The sequence below is a fragment of the Pezoporus flaviventris genome, unplaced genomic scaffold (genome assembly GCF_033815535.1).
Source record: "Pezoporus flaviventris isolate CSIRO_AGI_PZ_B2104156 unplaced genomic scaffold, CSIRO_AGI_Pfla_v1 ptg000007l, whole genome shotgun sequence".
In the NCBI taxonomy this organism is placed as follows: Eukaryota; Metazoa; Chordata; class Aves; order Psittaciformes; family Psittacidae; genus Pezoporus; species Pezoporus flaviventris.
In genome coordinates, this window is record NW_026892555.1 from 57,274,334 (window position 1) to 57,291,590 (window position 17,257).

The 17,257-nt window shown below is 38.1% G+C and overlaps 1 protein-coding gene across 1 annotated transcript in view; it reads right to left on the reverse strand.

The window, feature by feature from the left end:
- The window catches only part of CD226 (CD226 molecule), a 29,047-nt gene that overhangs the window by 8,619 nt on the left and 3,171 nt on the right, over positions 1 to 17,257 (reverse strand). The window contains 1 exon segment of the mRNA XM_061448138.1: positions 1,204 to 1,574. Coding sequence (XP_061304122.1) covers positions 1,204 to 1,574 — 371 coding nt within the window.

Here is a 17,257-nt window from a genome sequence, read left to right on the forward strand (position 1 = left end):
TCCATGCTACAGCTCTTAGATATGTCTACCAACACTCATGTATTACCAGGCGCAAGGCAGAACACCAAAAGCTGGACTGAATACTGCAACAGAAGAAGGACCCATGTAGAACAATGTTGTGGTTTAAGCTCGGCTGGCAACCCAGAAACCACGCAACTGTTCGCTTACTCCCCCCCCTTCCTACCCCTGCTTCCAGAGGGATGGGGAGGAGAACCGAAAGAATGTAACTCCCATGAGTTAAGAACAGTCCAGTAACGAAGGTATAACACAAATCACTACTGCTACCACCAATAATGATAATGATAAGGGAAATAACAAGGGAAGAGATTACAACCACTCACCACCTGCCAATAGATACCCAGCCTGACCTGATCAGTAAACTAGCCCTTTCGGGTAACTGCCCCCAGTTTTACATCCTGGGCATGACGTGCTGTGGTATGCAATACTTCTTTGCTTAGTTTGGGTCAGGTGTCCTGTCTCTGCTTCCTCCCGACTTCCCCTTCTCCCTGGCAGAGCATGAGGCTCACAAAGTCCTTGGTCAGAGTAAACATTACTGAGCAGCAACTAAAACCATTGGTGTTATCAACGTTGTTCCCAGGCTGAAAGTCAAAACCACAGCACTGCACCAGCTACTAAGAAGGAGAAAAATGACTGCTATTGCTGAACCCAGGACAAATAAGAACTGTATCTTCAAAATACATTCTACACAAAAGAACTAAAACTACATGTGCAGACCTAAGCTCCCATTACAATCAATTTGTGACAGTAGTCACAGTAAAAAACACTGAGCTTCTCGGTTCCCCCCAGAGAAACTCCTTACAAGAGTAAGGTTGAGGCCAGTATATATTTACATTTTCAGCTGAGTGTGCTCTTTGTCTTCATTGGAGGGTAAGTCTTGCCCTGGGCCCCTGTTTCTCTCTGTGCTAATAGGGAATTCCCCTCATATCTTCTCTGGAAGAATGCCCTCCTCTCCCTGCAAACTCATGCTGTCTATCTTCTTCCCAGCATCAAAACAGTTTTTCACAAATAGATTAAGTTCAATAATGATATCAGACAAGCTTAAAACAAGTCTCTTTCTGTGGAAATATGATTAATTGTTAACTTTGCCATATTTTACATGCTGCTAATTGGAGTATGGTATTATTTAAATTAACCCTCACTTGTTACCAAAGAGTTATTTTATATGGGTGAAAGTGTTGATGCCTCAGAAGGTCCTATTGTGAAAATATTTACCGCTTCCTCCTTTACTCTACCAGCCACAGTAAAAATCATTACATGGGTTTTGTTTCTCTCAGTAGCTACACAGTGGTAATTTGCAAAGTCAGAGGCTGTAATGTTTGGGATAACAATATAGGAGTTTGCCTGATCAGAGCAGCCCATCAGTGTACGCTCTTTGAAATGTGAACCAAAGCTTTGCTTTCCTGATGAGCTGCACAGAACAACAATATCTACTCAATCTGCTTTAATCCTTTCCCACATCACTTGCAGCACTGAATCTGCAATGTTATAAGGGCAAGTAAAAGCAACACTTTCTCCTGGCTTGTTAAACACAAGATTGTTTTGTTTCTGAAATTCTCCAAAAACATTTGTTGGAAAAAACACAAAAAACAACAAAAAATGCTTATAATTCATTCAAGGGAAGTTTAGTATCAATAATTCCTGTATGGCAAATATTGATGAATTGACTTACAGCAGAAAGATATTCAGATCATTTGAAATACTGAAAAATATATTGATATTGTAAAATATCATGACTATTTTTTTGTGCACATTTAGACAAAACAATCTTTATGGAACCATGAGTCCGTGATGACATTGCAAGAAGACTACTTCTATAAATTTTGAGTACAAGTGTTTTATTAACAGTTTCAGCAAATATTTAACTGCATTAATTATGGGACCAGCCTAATGAAATTTGCAATTGTCTTGTTCTGCTTTCACACCAATTAGAATAAGAAAATGGTTTGATGTGACCCTCAGGACATCCATTAGTAAATTATGTTAAAAGATATTCCAGCCCATGAACTACAATTCTCCCATTCACAAACCTCACCATTTAAATAAAAAAAAATCTTATCTGTTCATATACTCTACTTGGGAAAAACCTACATGATAGGCTATGGCATGAAAGGGGACTTCCAGACAAATTAAAGCCTTCTACCACATAGAAACCATAGGTGTATCTTAACATATTTTTTACTTAAATCCCTGTGCGTCATTGTTTTTGAGTTATTGTTTTTAGTAATGAGTTATTGTTTTATTGTTTTTGGTAATAGAATTCACTGCTTACAAATTTAATAAATAAATAAATAGACAAAATTAAAAATAAATTTAAAAGCTCTTCAGTGGAAACATTTTCAATGTTTCTGATATCCAGAGCATTCAATAGTCACTTGGTTTCTAAAGTCAGCTATGTAATGCCTGTATCTCCTAAGTTAAGAGTTTCATCATTTTGAAGACTAACGTTGAAATGATCAGTAAACTGTAAAAAGACTGATCTTTCAAGCTCCTCAGTTAGTTTCTTTTTTATTAGATATCTTTAAGTAAAAAAAGGTCACTGCTGTGCATTTTTAATATGTTTGCCACTACCTATGGCAACAACTGGAAGCAGAGAGAGAAAATTAAAATTGCTTAGGAAAAATGACAGTCATTAAAGGCATCAAAATGTGTTTATAAAAGAAGTTTTAAAATGAACATGTAACCAGATTCATGGGGATGGCTACAGAAGGACTCTGGGTGGAACATAATACACTTTAGAACTGAGCTAGATTTAGATTCTCCTTGATATATTTTTTTTATTGAAAACCAAGGGAGCAAATGCTGATAAATTGTATTGTTTTGGATGCTGGTAGTGCCATGGTTGTCTATGTCATAGGTACTAAAGAAATCATCATTACAGGGGGGCCTAACTCACCTCCTAAGCTAGGTGCAAAGAGAAGTAGGATTTCATGTGGGAAAGTATACTACTGGAAATGTAGGAATAATCCTCCATGTTGACAGGACAGAGAATTCATTGTGGAAATCTCTGACTTCTGAGACTTCTGCAGTCTTTGTGAAATGATGAATGAAAAAGTCTAGCCTGCAGTTTTTGTTAATGGAACACAGCAGAGAAAACTTACATTCCTCCTTCCTTTGGAGACCAAAATTATGGTTAAAACATTGAAATGCTGAAAGACAAAAGGAACCGTGTCTAATGAGTTTACCTTAAAAAAAAAAAAAAAATGAACTTGAAGATCCATTTAGACTGCAATCGAGGAGACAGAAAGTTAATGACAGACAATAACAGAAGAGAGGTAAATTCACTAAGCTAAGCAGAAGGTACAGCACAGTGAAGCTAATTAAGTCCTTGGACAGCTTGCCAAAGGCAGATAAATTTCTATTACAGAATATGACTGCCAAGGCTGGATAATCATTTAAGATATCATGCTAGTTCGAGCAAGAATTTACTCATGGAAGCCTAAGGATTATTCAAATTACACTAAATGACTACTATGATGGGACCGTACACTTGCAAAATATGCTCCTTGAAGTGCAGTCACTTAAAAGTCAGTATATTAGAACAGGTAATATTTTTTATGTCTAGAAGAGTCATATCTGCAGATTGAGATTCAGATCTGCCACTGAAGAGGAGTAAATGAAAAGGTGATTGAAATCAATTTTCTCTCTTTCATATCACATTCTTAGAGGTCAGATCCTTTCTGCCTGTTCCACTTTTCAGACCACTAAATTCTAGCAACTATGTGCATTATGGTAAAACCCATTTCTTCTCTGAGAAGTGTCTTCCTCTTAAGTGGGCAGTCTTTCCTGTTCTCTCCTATGAGCAAGCCCTACTGCTACCCACATTTGCCATAGGAACCTTGAGGTCTCTCCATCCTCTCCTGGGTCCGTCTTTGCTGTTCTAATTATTTCATGCCAAAGCCACCTTGAACTCCAGGTATTTCTCTTACTTAAACATGTTTTTCAGGGAAATTATGTGTATGATGCTACCTCCCACCTTCCAGATGATTCCCATCTGACCCAAAGTGCAGCTATCCGGGACTGTATAACAACCAGCCTACTTCCCTGACACTCTGTTATACGTAGAAAAATGTACATTACACATATGGTCAGCTGCAAACAAACAGATAAAATATTTCCTTCCAAAATAAAGAAAATCCCTTCTGCCTTACAATTTATTAATTAACTTTGTGTGTTATATGGACATGGACAGTGGGATTGAGTGCACCCTCAGTAAGTTTGCCGATGACACCAAGCTGCGTGGTTCAGTTGATACTCTGGAGGGAAGGAATGCCATCCAGAGGGACCTCAACACACTTGTGAGAGGGGCTGATTCCAGCCTTATGAAGTTTAACCATGACAAGTGCAAGGTCCTGCACTGGGTCGGAGCAATCCCAGGCACAGCTACAGGTTGGGCGGAGGAGAGATTCAGAACAGCCCTGCAGAGAAGGACTTGGGGGCGTTGGTCGATGAGAAAATGAACATGAGGCAGCTTCAGGGTGCACTCGCAGCCTAGAAAGCCAACTGCATCCTGGGCTGCATCAAAAGGAACGTGACCAGCAGGTCAAAGGAGGTGATCCTGCCCCTCTACTCTGCTCTTGTGAGACCTCACTTGGAGTATTGTGTACAATTCTGGTTTCCTCAACATAAAAAAGGCATGGAACTGTTGGAACATGTCCAGAGGAGGGCCACGAGGATGATCAGGGGACTGGAGCACCTCCTGTATAAAAATAGGCTGAGGAAGTTGGGGCTGTTGAGTCTGGAGAAGAGAAGGCTGCATGGAGACCTCATAGCAGCCTTCCAGTATCTGAAGGGGGAGGGACTCTTCATTAGAGACTGTAGTGACAGGACAAGGGGTAACGGGTTCAAACTTAAACAGAGGAAGTTTAGATTGGATATAAGGAGGAAATTCTTTCCTGTTAGGGTGGTGAGGCACTGGAATGGGTTGCCCAGGGAGGTTGTGAATGCTCTGTCCCTGGCAGTGTTCAAGGCCAGTTTGGACAGAGCCTTGGGTGATATGGTTTAGTGTGAGGTGTCCCTGCCCATGGCAGGGGGGTTGCAACTAGATGATCTTAAGGTCCTTTCTAACCCTAACTATTCTATGATTCTGTATTTGCCAAACAATATAACCTGGCTTCCCAATAATATAAAATACAACATAGTGTAGCATACTGTCATAGGCACATTACATAGCTAAGGTTGCCTTGCAACTTCAGTGAAGAATTTGCAGATACAAATCTTGATATATTTGTACAGTCTTCTAGTATACAAAAAATAAATAATATGTTAATAATGAGAGCTATGTACAAACAGCCACGTTAAAATAGAAACAGGTTTGAGATTCTTGGCTCCCATATTCTATGACAACCATTTTTAAACATGGGTACCCCGATTTTTTTTTATTTTTTTTTTTTCCATTTGTACTTGTCAGTGTGCAGCAACGTTCAGGTATTTCCACTCTCAATAAAAGATGTAAATCCCTTCCCTTTTTACAGCATGGTACCTTGCACAACTGAAATTATGTAGAGCACAAGGAGGGGAGACCTACGTAGTTCTAATTAAATCTTCCAAGTACACTAAAGTGTTCCAGGCTTTTGTTTTAAGTGGTTGTCCCATTTTATTTTGACACTAGCATCAGCATAGTTCTTTCATCCTCCCTCTCTGTTCAACCACTTTCTTTATTTAGCATCTTCCTGAACACAGTTGCTTTGCTTTCAGCCTGGTACACGTAGGATGAGAACCTCCCACTCTGAGAAATAATTCTATGGGAAAAAAGCAGACCCACACACCTTCACCCCCACACACGCACAGCTCAAGGTGGCACATGATGGGTGAATATCTCAGAAATGCAAAAAATAATCTACCATTGCATCTGATAAAAAATAGAGGTCCCCTGCCCACTGCTCATTCCAGCCACTGCCACTGCTGCCTGCTCTGCCCTTGCCATGGCCACGTCATCTTGCCTCTTGGACAGAAAATAGGAGAGGTGGCAGTATTCACTCTAGGGGCATTTGCCTCTGCATAGTGAAGAAGTGCTCTGTGTTTGATATCCTCCCACAACTCTTTTGGTAGGATGGTAAATTTTGAAGTTATTCATGTTCCTATCTACCATTAGACATTTAAATGAGAAAAAAAAAAGTGAGTTTTCATTTTCTTTAAATATACGATCTTTCAATATTTTTCTTGGAAAACAGATCTTGAAAATATAGAGCTATAAAAGAGTATAAACCAGCTTCCCAGTATTTAAAGGATCAAGCAACTAAACTCAAATTTTGCAGTACAGAAATTGCTGGAATTAAGAAATAGTTTTTGAGGAAAAAATAATACTGATGTAGTCATTTTATTTTTTTTTTGTTTCCTTTCCCTTTCCTGCCCTTGCTGCTAATAATTAAAAGTCAAAATGAATGCCATGTAAAAATTTGATCCCCATTCTTTTGGGTGCAGGTTTTCAGATTTTCTACTTCTTGGTTCCAGTCCTATCCACTTCAATTTTTTTTGCACTTCTCTTCAGCTTGTTTATTCTTTTTTAAAGTCAGGTATCTATGACATTTAAAGTGCTGTGCACTGCAAGTTTAACTGGTCCCAGGTTTATAATTTTATACAAGGTTCAAGAATTTCACTCTGGACAACATATAAATCTCATACATTCCTCTTGATTTAAAAATGTTTATGACAAAACCAGAAGTCATACTTCAAAATCTATTTCTGCAGTTTCAGAAAGGCAAAATTCAACACATTAAAATAAAATGTACAGAAACACTCTCTGGCTTAACATGTTTCTGCACCTCTGTTGAGGGTTAAAGCTTAGCAGAGGTTAAGTACTGTCAGAGCTGGATTTATATAAAGAGTGTTACACCAACACAATGTTCTTCTTCTGCTTATAATAAGAAGTAAGAAATCAAATTGCAGATGAAAAGGAGGCTTAAAATTTATGGAGATGAACTTTCTCTGGAGCTCTTCTTTGCACCAAGAAAATAAACTTTCAGGTAAGGAAACACTTTAAGAATGACCCCTTTACCCTTCTTAATATACTAAATATAGAATTATAACTAGCTCCTAAACTAATGTTTTCCAACTCCATTAGGACATACCACACAGTTTTGTTGAGTTTCTAAAAAAAACCTGGTTTTCCCTTTGTTGAATGAGACCCAGAAACAAGGATGCATAACTATTGAATAAGTTAGAACAGCAAAGACCTTAATTTCTGATGAGCCACTGGCACTTGTTCTACAGTTGGACTCAAAAACCAGCAGAAGTGCTGTGTTTGAAAAAAATATATTTTTCTAATAGCAACTGTTTGGCTCATAAAAGCTAAAATAAAAGTATTTATGTTCCTATACCCTTAAAACATCCCTTTAAATATATATTAAATTATAGTGCAACAGTTTGGTGAATCTTTCTGTACCAATTATGAATTCTGCATGGTGTTATAAACACTTAATATGTAATTGTAATTCACCTGCCAATTGAACTTTGTTTAGATATATTCCATTGCTCTTTGTTTTTATTTTACTCTTGTAAGGTGAACTTTAGTTACCTAGAGTGCAGGGAAAGGGAAAAACCAAAGAGGGAGAGTGAGTACAGTGCTAATAAGAGTGAGAAAACACATGCTTTCTTCAGTATAAACATTCATGAACTTCCAGCAAAGAGAATTTGGTTGTTGGGGAAGAAGTCATGTGATGAAAGCATAAAATGCATTATGTCAAGATTCACCTGCAGGACAGTCTTGAAGATATGAGAGGTCAGAATATCAGATTTTCATTCTCTCTAGGAATTTCATCATCAATTCAGGATGAAGAGAATTTACCAGCAATAGGAGTTCAATGTGCAGACAGGAGTGACACAGCCTGTCTCAACCTTCACTTTGTGTAAATAACCCATATTGTCTCATGGTGGATGAAATGTTATACTGAGAAACCGCGCGTCAGCATGTGAATGTGTGTGCGTTATGTGCCTACCTGCTCATATCTTCCATGAGGCTCCTGAGGGCTGGACTTTAACCAGGGCAGAGGATATCATGTTTTAAGCCATACAGAAGAAAAAAGGTAGGGAGGGAAAAGGTGTAAAGAATCAAACTGGATCCTAAGGACAACTATTTGAACTAACATTTCTCAGGAGGGAAAGCCATGGGTGCCAAAGCAATGGACAGGACACACAAGTAAGTTTCCCAGCCCCAGAAGCGTTGTAACTAAAGCTCAGGAGTGAAGTATGAGGATGCACTGTGGGAAATTTCTGCCCTGTATCTCAGATCCTAGTTGTTACTTTTAATGTATTTTTTTATGGATTTAAAATATATTGGAGAAGAAGGAAAGATACATTTTATTATTTCATAAATTTATGAGGCAGCTTTGTAACAGGTAAGAAAATTGAAGAAATCAAATGTTTCTTTTCCATTTACTTTTGTCCTTTTAAGTTATAAATTATATTCCTGGTCTGACAAGCCAGCTGAAAGAAGCATTCATCATTAGAAATACAAGCAGCAAAAATAAGTTCTGCAGATAATAACATTTCAGAAATTAAAATATTAATCACCTCTTAGTTATTTCCTTTAGAGTATTTGGAAGTTGAACTATCTGAATCTGTAATTCCTTTTACCTTCTGCTTTTCACCAATCTCTGTTCATTCCATAACCTATCATATATTTCCCCAAATAAAATATTATTCAGTCTGTCTTATAAAAATTAATAATATTTCCTAAATTTGGAACATTTTAAAGCTGTCACTGTATGCTTTCCATTTCCCCCTGCAACTGCATCCTGTAATGATTTCCAAATTCCATTATCTCAAAATTTCATGCATCACTTTTACACTGAGAAGCAAAACTCAAAGTTATAAAACTCTTGTATTGGTTTAACTACTGGGTATTACAGTAGCTATGGTTGATACTAGAGGAAATACCATACTCCAGTAAATCGCTACGTCACATCGATAGCTGCAGTGGCATAGAAGAGTAGCTGAGAAGATGAAGTATTTTTGGCTTATAGAGGTTGGGAGATACTTGCCCCCCCAAAAAAAAGTTTAACCCACTAGATTCAACTACAGGTCAGTTTTGACTTCCCTAACTGCACCCATTTGTGCTTAGATAGTATGTCAAGATTCCTCTCAGGTCAACTGCCCCTGCTTCCATCCCATCTATGCTTCCTGTTTTATGCTTGGGTTTAGTTAGGAAATTCTTGTCTATACATGCTTGCATTACAGTATATTTGCTTGATTTTCTGCTTGTCTGGATGGACAATTGGAAGACATTTCCGTTGTAAATCTTTTCTCCGTTACCCTTGGGATTCTTCCGAGAAGATCCCTGAATGGGTCAAAGTCTGCTCTTCTGAAGTCCAGGGTTGTGATCCCACTTTCTTTTATCCCCCCTTTTGGAATTATGAACTGTACTTCACAGTGAAGCTTGCCCCTGATCTTCACAACCCCTACAAGTTCTTCCTTGTAACTGGTGTAAGACACCAGTTGAGTGGAGTGCCTCCTCTCTTCAGCTACTTAATCACATAGTGAGGAAGTTATCATCAATGCACTCCAGAAACCTACCAGATAGATTATGACCTGCTGTGATGATCCTCTACAGTTAGCAAGTTGTTATACTTTCCAATGAGGACCACAGAATGTGAAGCTTCTTCCAGTTTTCAGGTCCTATCTATATCAGTCCTGATTACCCTGATCAGGCAGTCAGTAGCAGACACCCACCTCAACATCACCTGTGTTAATCTACCTGCTAATCCTTATCTATGAGTTCTTGGCTGGCTCATCATCCATCCCCAGGCAGAACCTCATGCATTTTTACTGCTCTCTCACATGAAGAGCAGCTCTCCTTCCCTATTGTCTTAAACTGTCCTTGAAGAACCCATATCTAGCTATTGCAGCACTCCAGTCATGTGAGCCATCCTACTGTGCCTCTGTGATCCAAATGATATCATAACCCTGCAATTGCACACAGAGCTCTAATTCCTTATTTCTTGCCCATGCTGTGTTCACTGGTGTACAAACACTTCATATAATCATCCAGTCATGGTTATTTCCCAGAAATTATTTCCCACCTCAGTGTGTCCACTTAGCATTTCCTCATATTTGTGGACGTACTTGGAATGGTCACATTGTGCCCCGATTTGCTGTTTTCAGGATTACTGTCTATATAATCCCATGCCATTTGCTTGGCAGCCCAGTCTACTTCCTTGCTCACTAATGGGTTGTTATGTCACTTTCTGTTAAAGCTTCTGTCACCAGCCTATCAGCAAGGACGTTTTTTTCCCCATGTTATTAGGTGGATCCTGTCTCTTCCTGGCAGTTCTTGATCATCAGAAAGTTCTATGAAAAGGTAACATCTTGTTGTTGACACCAGCCATGCAAATGGATCTTGACCTATGGAATCCACCCCCTCTTACCACAGATTTTCCCATCTTCAGCAGGATCAAGGAGAAACCACCTAAGCCTCCCATTCCTTGACCACCACCTCCAGCACCATGTAGTCGTGCCTGATGTGCTCCAGGTCTCTCCTGGACTTGTATTTTGTGTACATATGAAGAAGCAACAGAGGTTAGGAGTCTGAGGACTGGGCAAGGCTTGGCATTCTCACTGCAGCATCCTAGTGTCTACCCTGGCAAGCAGCATATCTCCCTAGACAGCAGGTTGGGTCAGCAGCTGAACAGTGAGAGTCATCCCCAAATTATCACACAACAGCAAGTCAGTTAATAGCTATAGTAACCAGCTGACACACAATGCATGTTCATCAAAACAATGCTCTTAAGGAACATATAAAACAACCCTTCTAATTTTACCTTATTTTGGTGAAAACAAAACAGTCCTGATGGGTACTGATTGCTACAAATTTTTTCCTTAACATAGCATATTCTGATGCAAGCAAAGTAACCAAGAGTACATAAAAGCACCATTAGCAACTAACTGGACGTTCAAAATGGTAAGGAGTAAAAAGAAGAAAAGAGGAGAAAAAAAAAAAAACAACAACAACAACAAAAAAAAAACCAGGGCTGAATAAAAGGATCTGGATGCTCTGATTGCCAGCCAAATAGAATCAAAAATGTTCTTACATTATCTGTTTCTAAAAGGCAAATTTTCTCAGGTGACAACAGTCATATACAAGTCAAAGGATACACTAGTCTGCATCATTTAGCAATGATGGAACACAGCGTTTCATTCAATGTATCTTAATAAGGTTATATACAAACTGAAGAAAACTCCTATGAGAATAAGAACGACAAAATTTAGAATCATGAATTAAGAAGAAAAGTTAAAGAGTTGTGTTTGTTTAGTACAAAGTGATTCAGAGGAAACTCCAGGAACAAACTCACCAACAAAGTTTTCAAGCTGACAAGCAGGTATTCTGTATTGCAGCACCGGGAGACATGGGGGATAGCTCCTTCTAATGTCTGTCCCCGTATTGCTACACAAGCCGTCCTTATATAGTCCCTGGGCATACATTCTTGAGGCTACATATAGATTACATCATTTTCCAGAAAGTTTCCCACATGCCTTCAAAAATGTCGTGGTGGTCTCTGAGGGTCATTTACTTCTTCCAACAATCTCCATCACTTCTGGCAGCCTTTGAAGCACACGCAGTAGGTGTTTATACCAGCTTAATCGGTTTGTTAACACTACAGACACAGCAATCATTCTGTCCTTCTTCTTATCAGTTAGTTTAAGGGCAGGCCATCCTGGACACCTGCTATTCCCAGGTATTCCCAGATACTCCTTATCCCTACGTCCTGTTTTTCTATACTGTTTTTCTTACACTCATTTTGTACTAAGGTCATAAGGACCTAAAACTACACCAACTACAACAGTTTATCTTATACAAGAATTCTCAGTATGTTCCCTAGCTGTACTCTATTTTTTTTCTGTGAATCATGTACCTCAGTAATTTTCCATTGTTACTGTTACAAAGCCATCAAACTTAACATTACTTAAAACTGATTCTAAAGGTTTATATATTTCATTTTGTAATTTTGTGCCCCCCTTGTCTCAAAAGGGATGACTGAAGAGTGGCAACATGACAGCTTTCCCCTTTTTTCCAAAGGAAGGACTACGGTGAATTAAACAATCATTTTTAAACAAGAGATATGTGGGTTAGATACAATGGGAGAAAAAATGCTCCTTGTAAGGCTGGTTAAACACTAGAATGACTACACAAGAGTTTTATGCGTTTCCAACATGGGAATCACTCAGGGATCATACAAATATGCTTTCCCTGCCTCAGAACTCAGAGATGGTGATATTAATTTGGAATGTCTCTTCCAGCCCGAGTTTTCCACAATTCTATAATTCCTTTTGATCTAAGCTTTTCCTTCAGAAAGGAAAAGGAGATACCTACTCTACTCCCAACACAGCTGGTTTGGGTTTGGCTTTTTTTTTCCCCTGGTCTGTTATACCAAAGGGGCATGTAATCCTTAGTTCATCACAGAAGATAAAAAGTAAGAAAAGCAGCATTTAACAGGTCAATAATCACAGCAGAGTTGTGACGAAGGCATTTTCACTTGCCTATATCTTCTTCCTTTCTAATTAGGTGCTGACAATGTGGTTGATACTGTATAAAATAGAGAGTATACTTGCTCTGGGGAGCTCAGTGTCTAACAGCCAAAGAATGAAGATCCCTTAGGATTAGTTCTTGTTTCCATGTGCTTTAAAGGGTTGATAATTTTTCACTGTTAGACCTATGAATCACATTCTAAATTGAGACAGAGATAAATAGAAAGCAAGCTATTTCAGGTGAATAGGGACTTGAAAAAACTCTAGGCAACGTGCTGCTTTTGGCAGGCAGAAGAATATTAATATAGAAGTAAGTGCTGAGTGGCATGGATATCATCACACTAGCTAAGAATAGAAAAGCTCTGTCTCTGCTATCACAGAAGAGGTTGATCACTCTATTTAAAATACGGGAGTACTTCATGGTACATCTGGCATTTAAATACTCTATTAATGAACTTTCATTCTTGTTCAGAGTTGCTAGCAAAATATATCCCCTGAGCAAATGGTCCATTGTCACTGATTGACAGAAACACAAATTTACTCATGAATTAAAAAAAGAAAAAGAAAGAAAATTTCCAATCATATAACAGCTGCACCCCCACAGCCAATTATGCAACTCTCCATAATTCATATAATGGGTGTAAAAGGTGTATAAGGATCAAAAGTATATTTCTCATTCTATTCCAAGCATAGCAAGGGAATTTTTAAATCAAACTAGTATTAATTTTAACACTTAACAGAAATAAAATGCCTGAAAAAAATAAACGTAAGTTTCAAAATATACAGAAATTCATGTTAGAATTCAATAGTCTTGAAAGACAAATAAACAAATGCAGGACAAAAATATTTCAGGTAATTTTAACTACACCTATTCTTTATGTAAATAAGCACACAGCAGTGCTCTGCCATAAAGGCCAGCTTTCAAATAAACAGGTCATATATATCATATGATTTTTCATGGCTGAAGACTTTTGACTTTCCATCTAGATGTTTAACAAAGACATAGTCTATAGGAGTAGAACAATATCATTTTTCGATCTCTCTAATGATGTTTATTACATTCTATATTTTAAGTTAAATTTACAATGTAAATTTGTCTATCATGTATTTTAGGATTGCTGATCTAACTTCAACTGATTGAGTTCTGCATCACAAAGCTAATTTACTTTGCTTCTAAGACAGTTTTTGCCTACACTCAATCATCACTGATTCTGTTAAATATAAAATAATGTTTTAATTATACATTTCAATGGAAGCAACGCCTCCTAATCCAGGGATTGCTACATTTTAATGCAATGCAAGCTAGAGAACTAACTATTAATAAGGCCAAGTAATCTGGGAGGATGTGTGAAGCCCACAAAGCCAGATGTACGTATCAGGACTTCTTAAATCAGAATGACTCAGATTATAACTTGCAGGTATGTGGGAGGCATTAAGACAGTGGTCTGGTAACGTGCAAAGTATTTCACTGAACTGCAGCCAACAAAGAAATGCCTCATACTTTCATAAGGGCAAGCCAGAAAAGGGCAAGATTACCATTACAGGCAAAGAATACAAAACTGAAGACAGGTCTGGAAAATGATCAAAATAAACAAATGGATCTATGACTCAGTTGGCTATAGGTAAACAAAGATCTGGGCAAACTAGAAAAAGACAGAGGATATAGTGTGAAGAAAAAGGAATTTTGCCAATACCTCTTCCAATTCCTTTGTAAATAATGGTGATTCCAATAGCCATTCTAAAGTGCTAGAGACTGGAAACGTATCCTTTCTCTGTATACATTTCTTTGTAAAAGTTTATAATTCAAAACAAAAGAAAGTAGCAGAGTTCCTGCTGCTGCTTTGCTGCTGGTTAGGTACATGGATAGCAAATGGCAAAATGACACAGCTGAGTACTCTGTTTTGAGTGGCCACCTGGGGTGACAATTAAACATGCACCTCCATGCACTCCTGCCCAATGGACTGATGGAGTACACTGCTCTCTCAATGCTCTTTCATTTGAAAGTAAAATTACAACACCTGCAGCTTCAAATGCCTTCTCTTCGAGGCAGCAAGTGTATAAAATAACATCTTTTTGATGATCAATTTCTGCATGATGTCTCCAAACCTAATGTTTCCTCTATTAGTAGTGACTTCTGTCTCTTCTCCTCGCTTTCATACTGCATGCAAAATCAGTCTTCAGATATAATTTCTAAGCACTCTATATAAGAAACTACAGATCATACTTAAGCTGTTTATGAATGAGAAATAAAGGTGAAATAAAGCTATTCCTACATCTTCATGTCTTATAAAAAATGTACAAGTTTTCTCTGAAAGTATGAGTTTTGTTTGCTTAGTGCGGGAGTATTTGTGACTCAAAATTCCCCCTGAATTCTGTTCTGAACACTGTTGGGTGTATGCTCACATTACAGGAAGAAAAAGAAGCAACAGATTCACCCAGCTGGCAAGTACCTTCCTGTGGGATAGCTAGACTATTCCTTGCCAATATGCTCATGTATAACAGTGCCAGAACATACTCTCGAGCTCTTTGCAATTATGGCACGCAATTTCAGCACTGCATCCACTTGTAAGACTATCCTGAAGTTGCATGTGAAGTTTCCAATATGATATCCTGAGTATTATTGCTTTTCTGTCAGTATGTTTCAGTAACTGCCAATAAAGGAAGCATGGATAATGGTGTGCTGTCTGAAGGAGTTCTTTCTCACCTATTTCATAGATGTTGTAGGAAATCTTTATCCAAAATTTAAAGCAAAAATAACAAAAACCATTTTTATTATGTATTCTGATACAGAGCCCACAACTAGTTAAAACAACAACAACAAAATCACCACAATAATTCCATCAAAAATTTTATATAAGTGGTGATTTATCACCAATTCCAAGGTCTTCCATCTTCCAGTGGTGCTAGGATAGTACATCAAGAAAAGACCTCTATAACCTTCTCTTTCTCTTGGGATCTCAGATTCTTTTGACAGCTCAACCATTGTCTTTCCAAGATTAAGTATGGTTTGTTTTTTTTTACTTTTGTCCCTGCTAGAAAAAGAATCATCTTCACCCCACCCAGCCCATGGGGGGGCTGAGCTTTTGATCACCAACCAGACAACTAAGCCAGGAGCAGAGTCCTAAATAGCGTCTCTTCAGTATTATTTTACCACCTCATACACCGCAAATCACTTGATAGCATCTTTAATCATATATGAAAGACTGTAACCAGAATGGACTTTTTCTTTATAAAGACATCTTTGCTATAAAGGGAAATAAATAGGAATGTTGTTGAAATATTAATAATAAGTGCTTACTGCTTCTCAAATACCTGACTTCTTTCTTTCAAATACTCAAATTTCTTCTTTCTTCTCTTCCTATGACCCCAAATTTTTTTAATTGATTGATCATATAGTTTCAGGCTTGTTAACACTTGAGTTGCTGGATCTAGTGACACTACTGTACTACTGTCGCATATTTAATTTGCAATGTAGATTGAAGTTGTAATATTTTATCTTCGCTGACGGTACACTTCATTCTTTTTGGATCAGTGTTTATAAAAAACATGTTTATAGGCATCTATTGAGATCTTAATAGGATTGTTCTCAAAAACTGTGATTCATTTAATGGAAAAGGATTAAATTTCCTTCAGCATTGTTATCTCCCTCTGTAGCAGGATTAAATTGATATACTTGAAAAAAGGGGGGGTGGAGGGTGTGCCTGATGTTGGTTTATGTTTCTGTTTTAAGTGTGCTCAAACCAAGACAGAAATCCCATCTACTGAGAATACTGAATCCCACAGTATTGTTTTAAAAACCATACTTTTGGTAACTGATCTCTCTTTGCGTGGTATACACTGTGCTGAAATCTGTAAGTGGGTTGTCTAATACAGGTGTTGGACTGAAGGTCAACATCCCACAGGAAAGTGACTGCCTTGTTTCTTGCATTGTTTCAGATTAACCCTAGCCTGTAAATTCAAGAACAAATAGCTGAGATCAGTACTGCCTTGGCCAGGAAAAGGACTTAATAAACTTGCAGATCTCTACTGCACTTAACTTTTAGTATTTTACAGAAAGTGAATCCTCTGTAACTAAGGGCTCAGCACTTCCAGAACTCAGGATGGACTGAATCAAATAAGGGATTTGTTTTGCCTTTGCTTGCTCCTTTTTGTAATCAGCAACCTGAATTTTCAGATCTTAGCTTATCTGAATGCAACCAAAATGTATGTTTCTAATACCTACACTTGCAACAATACAGCGCATAAATGGACTGGCAGAGGAAAAGAAACTAAGGAGACACTACTTCAGTAACATTAGTCCTTATATAATAAAAAAGACACCAGAGTGAAGCAAGCATGCCGAGATGCCGCTAAAGGGTCACAGTTGAGACACTCTGACCTGGACTGCAGTGTCCTACTCTGAAGGACCTTGATCAGCTCTTTCACTAGCAGGACATTCCCTTTTACGTGTGAATGACTGCGAATTGTATGGCTATGCTGATGTGCCCCACAGAGGGAAATCTTTAAAATTCCAAGCTATCTTACCTAACTAAACAATCCAGGGAGACAGAATAATATTTTTCAGAATCAGGGCTCAATTTCTGATTTGATGAGCAGTAGTTTACTAATAAAATGCTAGCAGAGACAGGAAGATAGAGTGGGATTCCTATTTCATCTGTGCCATCAACAAATGTACTGGCTAAAATCAAATTTCAAAAACTTAGTGGTGCAGGCAGAAACAATCTTTGTTGGATTTTTGAAGTTCAGGTATGTCCTACAGGAGTCAGGTTCGCTGTTT